Raw genomic sequence first — 12386 nt, 5'->3', positions numbered from 1 at the left:
AGAGACGCCGTGAGACTACAGGTCAACATTGTTTTGGCCAAGCGGGAAGCCAGTAAGCACCAATCATCCTCCTGTCTTGTCTCTGTCCTCTGCCACCCTGCTCAGCGCTAAACACTGTGGGTGGCCATGTCATGCTTTTTGAGCATGCGCTGAACTCAGGTCTTCATGCTTGAATAGCAAGTACTCTGAGCTACCGAGCCTTCTCCCCAACCCCTATCCCCAGCAGAATGCTTTTATTAAAAATTGCTATAAAAATGGATGTAGTGGTTTGAATAAGTTTGCCCCACCCCCACCCCATAGACTCATGGATTTGACTGCTTGGTCCATAGAAAGTGGCACTATCAGGAGGTGTGGTCTTCTTGGAAGAGGCGTGGTCTTGTTAGAGGAAGTTCGTCATTGTGGGGGTGGGCTTTGGTCTTAAATGCTTAAGTTACCCGCTCCCCCGCCCCTATGTGAAACAAATCTGGTCTCTTCCTGTAAGCGAGCTCCCATAAAATGCTAATCTCTATAAGAGTTTCCTTGGTTATGATGTCTCTTCACAACAATGGAAGTCCTCACTAGGCAAATCATAAACTCCAATGACAGCGTATTCATTCTAAGATATAACGTGAACCATCAGTTTCAGCCAGATTGCAGTGATTTCACTACATATCATGAAAGAGACACCTGGAAAGTTCTCTAGAATGAATTATGTTTAAGTGGTATACCAGTTACAGTGTAGAACCATGGCTGTCAATGCCCAAATTATTAAAATATATGCTTAATAGAACAGCCTTGTTGATCTACATTTCTGTCATTTGATACCACAAATACTTCAAAAACCATCAGTAAACAATTCAAATTTCCAGGAAGAAATGGACCCCCACTAAAAAAAAAGAAAAAGCTCAATCTTATAATTAGGCATCTATAAATCCTTTTTTTGTATTCTAGTTGGCTTTTGACATACTAGAAACATCTGCAGTGGCAGTGTACATTTTCAAGGAGGGAGATCATAATAAATATTTAAAACAGTGAATAAATACTTGTTCTCTTGGATCTCAGTGGTAAAATTCTAGGTTGGAAATTAAGGGAGATGGAGAGAGAATGAAGCTTCATTTTATTATTGCCATTGGGTGCTACTTATTTTGTATGTAATCAGAGTAAGGAGAAAGAATACAGCTTGGAAGTTAAATAGCTCTTTGCAATCTAAACCCATACAGGAGCGAGAATGCAGGTAGCTTTAAACAAAGGAAGGAAATGATTCGAATATCAAGCTATTGAAGAAAAGCAGGACGTGAGGCCAGCTTGTGGTTCTTAGCTAAGAGGCAAGGTATGAATGTATAAGTTAGATGTATTAGACGTTTTAAAGTTAATCCTTATGGGCCCCATCCGTATCTGCCTGTGCTTTAGTGCTGCTCATGGTAAGGATGAAATAGAGTGGAAAATAATATGCCCAGGACAGAGAGTATGACGAGAAGAATAAAAACAAGGATCTAGGGATAAACACTTGTTTACTTCACAGAGACACTGGTGCCAATTCCCTTGGAAATAAAATGCCACAATAATAGGTATTTTTCAGAGTGGGAACTATCAAGAGAAAAAGCCCACCACAATTCACATAATGATCTTTCAAATTTTAGAATATAAAAGAAGCTAGCTCCCTGGGTTTTGTAGTCTGACACACTATCAAATATGACACAGAAAAACCCATCAGTTTCTCTAAAAGATTAGGAAAAGATATCCTATTAACATGCTCATATAATGACGTCCGCACTATTTATAATTAAGAACTGGAAAGAAGGCAGGTAGCTTTAAACAAAGAAGGGAAATTGTTCTCTAACGTCCGACGATCGAAGAAAGCTACAGAAACAGAAGATGGTGCTAGTTCTACTGCATGATTTCTGGATCTGCTTACAGTCTCCTATGTGATTACTACTTGTTCTGTGGCTCTCTTCCTTTTGTTATGCAGTGCAATCAAGAAATGAGTCAGAAAGGTGACACTCTGCTGTATTCATCAAATAATGTTTCAAAAAAAAAAAAAAGCCTGCTAAATGATTAAAAGCCGGGGAAACCAAGTGTTTGGCTAGATGGGTGTACTGTGCTTCCTCGCCGGCCCCACTGTGGGCAGGGTGAGTGATTAAGCAAAACACAGCTCTCTCGCTTTCTCGCCCCCTTTCCAGCCATTTATTTTTATGACTACATCAATCCTGCACATCAGGACCTAGAGAGCACTGCAAGAGGAGTGTCAATCATCAGGTAAATCGAGCAGAGGTGTAAAGGTTTGAAAAGGGAAACCAAGAGATGAAGTTGAACATTACAGAAACCAGGCAACCTCATATAATATATCGACAGGGAAAACCAAGCATAACAGAAGAATGGGAGAAAGGCAGCCGGGGAGAGAGAGAGGGTGAGCCACCGGTGTGTTTAGATAAGGTAGGGAGGGCTCCTTTTAAATTGTGGAGTTCATAATACAAGATGACATATAAAGAGATAAGTGCTTGAGTTCCTAAACAGTGGACAAATTCCCCGGCAACCCTACAGGGGCAGGGAGAATCCACTGATGGCCTTTGTTACTCTGGAGGCCTTAATATGCTGCACAGGGGAAGTATACTACATAGCTTAGACACCTCCAGAGTCTGTGTCATTAACCTCAGAGCTGTTACCATCATTACTAGCTCTACCTTTTACCTATGCCATATCTGTTTCCAGACACATAATTACCATCTCTCCCTCGTCTCCATTCACCCCTTCTGCCACTTAACTGCTTCTGGCCTTTGGGGAAGCAATTAATGAATCCCTGTGCTGAAATCGTTAAATGACATTGGAGGAATTGCGAAAAGTTACTCCTTTTATAGAGCCAGCAGTGTGTGTCCTACAGTCCATAGAAACTGGCCGAGGAAAAACTCAATGGATTCCTTGACAATCATCCACAGGTATATTCATTCATTCATTCATTCACTAATTCATTTGTTCACTGATTCATTGGATAAGGACTTTTAAGTACTATATAAACAGCTTTGCATCACTGTGACTAAATACCCGGAATACACAATTTCAGGGAGAAAAGACTTATCTGGACTCATGGTTTCAGAGATTTCAACACAAAAAGGTCAGCTGGATCCATTGATTTGAACCTGTGATCAAGCAGAATAGCATGGCAATATATGCTGGAAGTGGCTGCTCACCTCATGCATTAAAAGAGCTGAAAGACAAACAAATGAAGAGACCTCAAATCAGATTATGCCTCCCGTCAGCCCTGCCTTCAGCAGTTTCTACCACCTCCAACTAATCCATTTGATTATACATCTATTGATGGAGCCTATAGAGACGGCTCAGCAGCTGGGACCACTGGCTGCCCTTACATAGGTTCCAGATTGGGTTCCCAGCAACCACAAGGTGTCTCACAACCTTCTGTAACTCCAGTTGAGGCAGAACCAATATCCTCTCCTGGCCTCCCATGGCTATCATATGCACATGGTACCCATGGACTCTGAAAGCATGTGCACACAAAAATGAGTCATTTAAGATAACAGTATAAAATCAGCTATTCATGGTTTAATCCATTGATTAGGTCAGAGTCTCTCATAATCCTATCGTGTTCCATAATTTTGTCACATAGCAATGAAGCCTTTAACATATGAGTCTTTTTGTAGGGGATGGGACTTCATATTCAAATCACTACAAGCAGAAACCATATCTTGTTGTTTGTGATAAGAAAGCATGGTTGAGTTGACTATGTCTATTAGGGAGTTCACTGATTAATTGTTGATGGGACTGCCCAGCAATGACAATCTAATATGTGAATCAGTGACAGGTAAACACTCAGCCAGTTAGGAGCACTAGAAAGACAATGAGAGGAGCTGACTGGGAAGGAAAGGAAAACATTTTGGAGGGGTGGATGACTCATGAAGGATGAGCACCAGTTTGCCAGGGCAATAAATAGTAGAGCAATCCAGAAACAGCCCACACAATTTTAGTAGCAGTGAGAAAGTAAAGTAGCATTACCGTGTGTGTGTGTGTGTGTGTGTGTGTGTGTGTGTGTGTGTGTGTGTTTCCCTACATACACCTGTAGTTAAGACTGTACTAGTGACACAGTATTTGCCAAGCAAGTGTGCCGCCACAGAGCAACTCCCATTCTCAAATATCACATAAAGGGCAGTTACTCTTCTAACTCTTTGCTAAATGTGTTCGCCATACGATTTCAGCCTCTGGATTCAGTGTCACTGGTACTGTCAGTGACATTTATTTCCCCGAGTCACTTTGCCCAGGTTGCTTTACCTGTGTTGCTGGGTCCCAGCAGTTCCCTCGATGGACTGTGAATCAATCTGCTGCTTTACAAACATTACATCTCCGCCTGCCCCCCCTTCCCTATCTTTAGTGAGTGTGGTATATCTGATTTTTCCCCCCAGTCTCTATATTTTTCAAAACTAAAATGGAAAAAAAGAACTGGAAGATGATTTCACCTTCAGACTATTCATCAATACTTGGTTTGAGTAAACATCAGATTTAAGCTCCTTGATTAATATTCAGATTCTCTAGGGTTAGCTACTCTGATCATTTGAAAGAACTTTCTGGTGGAAGGAGCGAGCTCTTGTAAATCTGGCCACATAATTTCATAGGCAAAATAAAAGACCCAATAAATTTTTCTATTTGTAACCACTATGACCATGATTACTATAGATGTATCATAAACTCTCCCAGTAATATAGAGTTGCTAATAAAAGCCTTTAACTATCCTAGTCCTTCTTACATGTGCACACAGGAAAAGGAAGGTTAGTTAGGGTGAATATATTTTATACAGACAGTCTTGACTCTGTCGTAATAAAGTTATAACCATTATACCCAAATGCATCGGTGTCTTGGAATAAATATTATTTATTATTAGAAACTCCTCTCTAGAGGTTATCTCATCCCATCTGCCTGAGTGAGCAGTGCTGCGTGTAAGGAAACAGGCTGCTGGTTTGTCTGCCTGCTGAGGTCCTTCTCAGACAAAAGCATTCCATCCACTTGCCATGTGGGATGAGGGCACCCACTCTCTATCTTGATCATTACTGATTGAGAGAAAGAATGACAAAACTGAGCGACTTACCTCAGCCAAAGCTGCAAACTCTTGACCATTTTCTTCTTCCATTTGGAGTAAGGAAACTGAAATGTCAAAGAGGGAAGGGGAAAAAAGGTCACCCTTCCACTGAGCACTTGAATGTCCAAACCTATAATACAAAGACAGTTATCATCACCAGTACACACTTAGGAGGAAGGCAGTCATGTGTCTATGAGCATGGTGAGCGATGGGACAGTTTTGAATTCCAACTGTTCTGGCTCCAAATTAGATTCCTGGGAAAACCACGCCATTCCTGGGAAAAGCGGCCGCTTCCTGTGTAGTCTTCCTCAGAAGGCCTCCCCCTAACCTCAAGCTGCTTCCTTCTGAGCTGCCCGTGTATCCCAGGCATGAACTCTAAGAAAGGAAGTCATCTGCTTTCCCGTTTACCAAGGACTTGTCTCACGTCACCAAATCGGCATCGGCAGGACTTCCCGGGATGTCCATTCAGTGCCTAACGAGTCCCAAATCTTGCTCCCTTCAGTAGCACTGGTATGTGTCAACCTCAGATAGACATGTTTGGATGAAACCTGCTAAGTTAAATATCTCAAAAAGTAATCAGAATCCACGATTTTTTAAAAAATTTTATTGCCCTTTATAAAGGCTATAATTTAACTACCTTAAATATGCAAAAGAGGCCAAGACTGATTTTTTTCCTTTTTTTTTTATTTATTACGTATTTTCCTCAATGACACTTCCAATGCTATCCCAAAAGTCCCCCATACCCTCCCCCCCACTTCCCTACCCACCCATTCTCATTTTTTTGGCCCTGGCGTTCCCCTGTACTGGGGCATATAAAGTTTATGTGTCCAATGGGCCTCTCTTTCCAGTGATGGCCGACTAGGCCATCTTTTTTTTTATTGTTGTTAAAAATTGGATACCTTCCCAAGGTTCTCCCATTTACGTAGCTCACTTTAACATAGGAGTTAGAACTAATCCAGCTTCTAAAATCTTTCCAAATTTCTGCTTCAAACATCTTTACTAAATAAAGTATCTAGGTGAAGCTTCTGTATTCTCATATTGCTAAGTACTTTTTAGTGTAATTGAAGAAGAGATGTCTATTTTCTCCTGAATTATGATAAATGCATACATTTTTGTCATGGTGTGGCAGTAGAGATCAAATACGTAACCTCTAGAACCAGGATACAAAGATGTGAAGCCTTTGGCTGTCTATTTTTTAGCTGTATCACCATAGGGAAGTAGCCTAACTTCTTTGAACTTCACATAAATGGGTAGAATTTGTAACCACGTGGTATGGTTGATCTTGTCAACCTGATAGGATCTAGAATCACCAAGAACACAAACTTTTAGGTATGTCTGGAAGTTTCTAGATTGGGAAGATAAAAGTGGGAAGGACCACTTAAATGTGGGTCGGGACCATCTCTTCGGGGTACAGCTCTGTCTTGGATACAAAGCAGAAGACAAGCTAAGTGCTGTGTTTATCTCTCTCTGCTTTCTGAGTGCAGATGCAGTGTGACCAACTAACTGCCTCATGCTTCTCAACAAAACCACGCCTTCCTCACCATGGTGACCTGACCCTCAAACTCAGAGCCAAAAGAATCCCACTGCAAGTCTCCTTTATCTGTGTTTTGTTTTGTTTTTGCTTTTTGTTTTTTGTTTTTGAGACATGGTTTCTCTGTGTAGCCCTGGCTGTCCTGGAACTCATTCTGTAGACCAGGCTGGCCTCAAACTCGGAAATCCGCCTGCCTCTGCCTCCCGAGTGCTGGCATTAAAGGTGTGTGCCACCATTGCCTGGCTGGTATTTTTTGTGTGAGAGAAACACTAACACATACACTGTGTCTCGGTGATATTAAGTGAGCTGGTTTTAGCCTGGATGGAGCGGTTGCTACAAGCAACCTCTCTAATTTGAGAATCCCTAAAATATGCTAGAATATCATCTATAAACCTCCTCCTCTGATTGTATACAATATCAATGAAATCAAACTTGACAATTAATGAAGGTGATATATTATAACTCTAAGATACCTAATTGAACAGTTATTGTGTCAGTCTTGCAGCTCTCATTTAGTATGCTGAGCCCATAGTTTGTTTTTGCTCGCTAGTCTCAGATGCTTGTATTGGCCCTAGAAAATCTTCACAGGGCCTAAGCACTGGTATTGTGGAAGCTGATGGAAAGAACGGCTTTGGCCAAGGTAAACAGGACCATGCTGACCCTAATCATTCTGGCCTCAAGCCCCATCCCAGTGTAGCCTGTTTGATGGAGAACATTCTCTTTTCCCAGCAAGAGTTTGGAGAGATAGCTAGCCATTTTAGAAAGAGCCAGGCAGCAATTCAGAGGCATAGTGATGCAAAACCCTGGGTACTGTAAGTGAGCCAAAATTCTTAAATCACTTTTGGCTAAGTTCAGAGTTTATACCAAAGCCTACGCCAAGACGGACCAGGCAATTTGGCACAAATGGGAGAAATAGTGACTTAGTAGCAGGTTGTAAATGACATTAATTTTTTTTAATCCCTAAAAAGGGTTGCTTCAAGGGAGACATATAGGTATCCAGCAGTATTCATTTTGATTCTGAAGTGTTCAGGCTTAAGTGTTCAAAGAATAAAAATTTTACCTCAATGCATCATATAGACAAAATATTATTTAGTATCTTAAAGGATTTATATTTCCAAGATCACTTTTACCCTCAGAGGCAATAGTTCTCAAAGTGTGGCAGTTGGTGAACCTTGAGAGCAGAAATGATCTAGGCCAGTGGTCATTGTGACATCACAATCAGATGAGGATCACAGGAATGGTCACATGCAGTAGACAGTTAAAACACAAAGCTCTGAAGTTAGGCTGCTTGGAAGAAGTAAGCCACCTAACCTGCCTGACGCTGCCTTTGATGTTCTCCACAGGTATTCAATGATGTGACCAGGAAAGAACTCCAGTACATAGGAAGAGAAAAGCCATAACCTCGCAAAAATCGCTTCTTCCGATGTCATGTGTCTCAGCACTTTGGGTCTTATGTCTCAGTGAAAAACATGTACAGATTTCACACCAAAAGAGTAAGAGCTGCCGCTGGCCAGGTGTGGACTGCAAACCTCCACAAGATCAGAAGATCTCTTAAAAATGTTTACCAGAAATGTACGACCCACCACTCATATTCAACTAGCTACCCAACAAGGGCTTCTTACGGTTGCGACGGAGATACTCTCAGTTTGAATGAAGACATGAATCTACCAGCAATGCTCCAAGACATTAAAACGGGACAAACGGAACTCCTCAACCAAATGACGAACATTGTCAGTTCAATATCAAATATCCAGGAAAAGATCAACCATTATCAGAATCAGATGGAAGCCCTGGAAGCCAGAATAAACATTAGTGAAGACAGACAGACTGCAACCACCAAAGACATGCTCTCCATGAAAGAAGATATCAACACTCTAAAGAAGAAGGTGACGGAGCTGGAAAGCCAGAATTCTTACTCCAGCATTCATTGTCTAGAGGTCTTGGAAGGACAAAGGGGTAAAGAATTTGTACAGCTCCTCCATAAACTCCTACAAACTGAAACCCCAAAGGGCACAGCCACCTCTCCAGACACTGTCATCTCATCAGCAGAGCCAGAGAGAGTGTCCAGTTACCCAGAGCCCACTGGTGAGCTTAAGAAAAAAACAACGTCACCTCAGAATATAACTCTGAAGAAAAATAATAGCCTCCAAAATGCATCAGTGGGTTGCAAAAAGGTAAGGTCAAATATTTATATTTACCCTGACTTCAGTACATGGATCAAGCTCACTTTTGTTCATGGAGGAAATTGGAGATTTTTCCTCAGTGCCACCAAGTTAGAGGAATTCATCCAGTGGCTTCTGTCTAGGTCCACCATCCTTCCTGAGGAACCACAAATCATACCCCAGAGAGACTACGCCTTCACCGGAGCCATTGGGAGGTTGGCCACAATCTGTCTCTCTCTCTTCCACTATGTTTATTGCCTTTTCGGTTCCTCAAAAGAGGAAATAACTCGACTTTAGAGTTATTTCCTGCTTGGCTTGGGACAAAATAAATGTAGCCCGTTTGCTTCGAGTAGTCCTGTGTGTCTGTGCTGCCTGTGGACTCTAGCTTGCTGGCTGTGTGTGCACCCACGGCCCACAAAGCTCCCACAATGCAACACTGAGTTGTATCGGTCATCTCATTGAACCAACTCCCAAGCAGTTCACGAAGACTTAACCTGTGTGTGCTTTCGTAAATAATCAGAACCAAGAATGAAAGGGTCAATGCAAATGGGGACATTTGTCAGCTTCCACATCCGTTCTAGTGGCCCTGGTAGATAAAATCTGTGATATGAGACACAAAAAAAAATCAAACATCAAGGAAAAAATCCATTTCAAAACCATTAAACTTAAGAATGTATTGGTGCCCAAGAGGCGGTTCAGGCATTAAGAACACTTGCTTTTCTTACAGAAAACCTAGGTTTGGTTCCCAACACACTTGTCAGTCTGTTGACAACTCCTTGAAACCCCAATTCCAAGAGATCTGGTGCCCACTCTGGCCTCTGTGAGCCATCTACATGTACACGCATAAACTCAGGCACACACATACCCATCAAACAAAGTCATTTTATTTACACACACACACACACACACACACAAAGTCCAAGTTATTGCAAGGAAAATATGAATTACAACAGCAGAATATTTTTTCTTTTCAGTTTCATCAGTATTAGTCAATTAGATATGAGAGGAAATACAGTTCGGCATTTTTTACATTTTCTTGAAAGGAGACAGATACAAGGTCCTGCACATTTGCTACAGAGGAAAAAAGGCAAAAACTAAAGATGTATTTGTGAAGAAAGTGAACCTCATCACTCTAACACTGCAAATCTTCACATGGCAGGGTAGATACCCCAGTGAGATGCCCAGGGCAAGCTTCATCTTAGACATAATACATTCTTGTTACTGTAATGTCATTTTTCTAAATAGCACACAAAGCAGGGGGTTAGAAAGGTTTCCCTTACTTCTTAACCCATTGAATGAGTCATCTTTCCTACTGCATCTATCCTATTAAACTGAAAATATTCTTCACATATATACTAATTTTAATTAGCCCCAGTTAGCAATTGGAGAATGGAGAACAAGCAAGCTTCCATAAAGCAATACAGTAAAACCAATTCAGTTTGGTATTTATTATACAACACCAATTTTTTTCATTTATGAATCCGATATTTTGAGCCTCTTTTACAAATTTACATATGTATGTACACAATAGCCTTTAATACGTTGCTTTAAAAATAAGCCCATATGTAATGCACTTAATAAAGTCCAGAGTAAATCTTAAATGCGTCGGCTTAGATGGTGAATCTCTATGTAAGTTTCAACAGCAAAGGGGTGTCCAAGGATCAGCTAGGTCCCTAGTTCAGCACACTGTGTACCCAGACATGAAGAAGGAAGAAATGGCCTAGGCAAATGGCGACATAAACAGCTTTTACAAAAGAGAAGGATCACCAGTATATGCTGAGGTATTTAGTGGTTCTGAGTGTCAGAGCACATGTCATTACCCACTTCCTGAATATATATCAGTCAGAGATTTTGCAAGAAACTGCTCTGTAGGAAACAAATGCCTGTGTGAGGAATCACAAGATGTATGTTCTGAATCTAAGCTCCAAAGCTCACACTTTTCCTTAATTGTAATTAGGTTTGTTCTGCTTTTTGTAAAAAGGGAACTATATTACTCTGATAGATCTTTCCCCCCACAGAAACAAGAGATCGTGAAGAATAAGACAGAAAGCAAGAGATGTTCTCTATGCTTTATACACACAGCACTAACTAAGCACGATGGAAAACGTGTGTAGACAAACAACCCTGAAGGCATGAAGGATGGGGATGGGCTGCAGAGAGCAACAGAAAAACGATTCCCAGTACTGGAGAAAAAGGAGCACTCATGAGGTCTGTCACAATGTAGGGAGGAGAAGAGGACAGACAGAAGGACAGACATGAGCACAGGAGTGAGGCTGAGAGGGAACATGGAAATAAAAGCCAGCAAGCATTGAGTCTATATGAAATACAGACAGGCTAGTAAGTCCTTTCAAACCTTTCATGGGCCTCATGTTCTCTTCAGGGACTCTTTCTCACAATTTTAACCCGTGTTTTACCTTCATGCAAAAAATGGATGGAGTGGTGTCCCCTGCAGTCATAGCATTTAGGAGGCTGAGGCAGGAGGATCACAAGCTTACTCCAGAACAGCCCAGGCTTTCGGATATGTATGATGGAATAGACTTTCGTATGGAAAAAAGGAAGGAAGAAAAAGAAAGGGGAGAAGAGGAGGGAGGACAGGGAGGACGGGGGGCGGGGGTTGGAGGGGGCGGATTAGAGGAGTAACAGACACAGAATCAAGGGGGTTTTTTTGTCTGAAACATGATTTTCTCAAGGCTTCAAGATATGATTATGTTCATCCTGGTGAACTAAGTTCCCTCTAAGGAAAAGGGAGATTTTGCTTTCTGACAAGATCTCATGTGACTGTCTAAGACTGTAACGAGGCTCAGAAGTGCGGGTCTGAATTCACACATCTCTCACTTGCTCACTTCTACTCGTAGTTCAGATCTTTCCCTTGTTTCCTCTCCGCATGCCTCAGTGTCTTAGAAGTTATGCTCCTTAATTTTATGTTCTTACGTGCTTTTTTTAATCGTTTTTCATTTGTGTGTAGGTGGGTACATGCCACAAAGCATGCATGGCACAAACATGGAGAGCAGAGGACAACCTTGAGACTTGGTTCTCTACTTCTGCCACTTGAATTTTGCGTCCTTGGGACAGGTGGCAAGGGCTTTTACCCACTGAGCTATCTTGCTGGCCCTCCTCCCCTGACTGGCTCATCAGTTGGTTTAGTTTTTATCAACCCCACTTATGATCATATTCACCTAGTTGCTGTCTGTATGCTCCCTTCTCACTTTGCCTTTCTCTCACGCTCCTACATGAATTCGAGAGCCAGACTCTCTGTTCCTAACTTCTCTCCCTTTTCCCCAGAGCTTCTATCTTCACCCTAAGGTTCTCTTTGGCTTCTTCTGATTGTTCTTGTGGATCCTACCTGGTTTTCTTAGCTGATCCCCCCAGTGCCAAGTATTCCTCCAACATATGGATTGGTCATAGCTTAAATTAAAACCTGTGCATGATCAAAAATCTCCTGAGACCTTCTGAGCTTTTAACTCATGCAACCATATATTTTCTTTGAATAGCTATGAAAAACACTGCTATAAATATAAATTAGACAAGTATATAGTATATATACATTCATATACATACGCAGATATGAAATCCATTGTACTTTCACCAAAACATCTCAGACCATTGTTGCTATAAATTAAGCACATTTGTTGGG

The 12386-nt window shown here is 41.4% G+C and overlaps 1 protein-coding gene and 1 long non-coding RNA gene across 2 annotated transcripts in view; one reads left to right on the top strand and one right to left on the bottom strand.

Annotated features, from left to right (window-relative positions):
* Nucleotides 1-8458, bottom strand: part of 4930542D17Rik (RIKEN cDNA 4930542D17 gene) — a 63664-nt gene extending 55206 nt beyond the window's left edge. The window contains exons 1-3 of the long non-coding RNA NR_040566.1: nucleotides 8213-8458; nucleotides 5069-5124; nucleotides 3165-3181 (exon numbers count right to left, since the gene is read on the bottom strand). This is a non-coding gene — a long non-coding RNA (RIKEN cDNA 4930542D17 gene). The remainder of the gene's footprint in view (nucleotides 1-3164; nucleotides 3182-5068; nucleotides 5125-8212) is intronic.
* Nucleotides 7807-9102, top strand: Ccdc54 (coiled-coil domain containing 54). The gene has a single exon (NM_027046.4). The coding sequence runs from the start codon at nucleotides 8060-8062 to the stop codon at nucleotides 9047-9049; it is 990 nt and encodes a 329-aa protein (NP_081322.1). The 5' UTR covers nucleotides 7807-8059; the 3' UTR covers nucleotides 9050-9102.
* The last annotated feature ends 3284 nt before the right edge of the window (nucleotides 9103-12386 follow it).

Source organism: Mus musculus, chromosome 16, assembly GCF_000001635.26.
Source record: "Mus musculus strain C57BL/6J chromosome 16, GRCm38.p6 C57BL/6J".
NCBI lineage: Eukaryota > Metazoa > Chordata > Mammalia > Rodentia > Muridae > Mus > Mus musculus.
The sequence above is the reverse complement of the archived record's forward strand: the minus strand, read 5'-3'. Positions and strand labels throughout refer to the sequence as shown.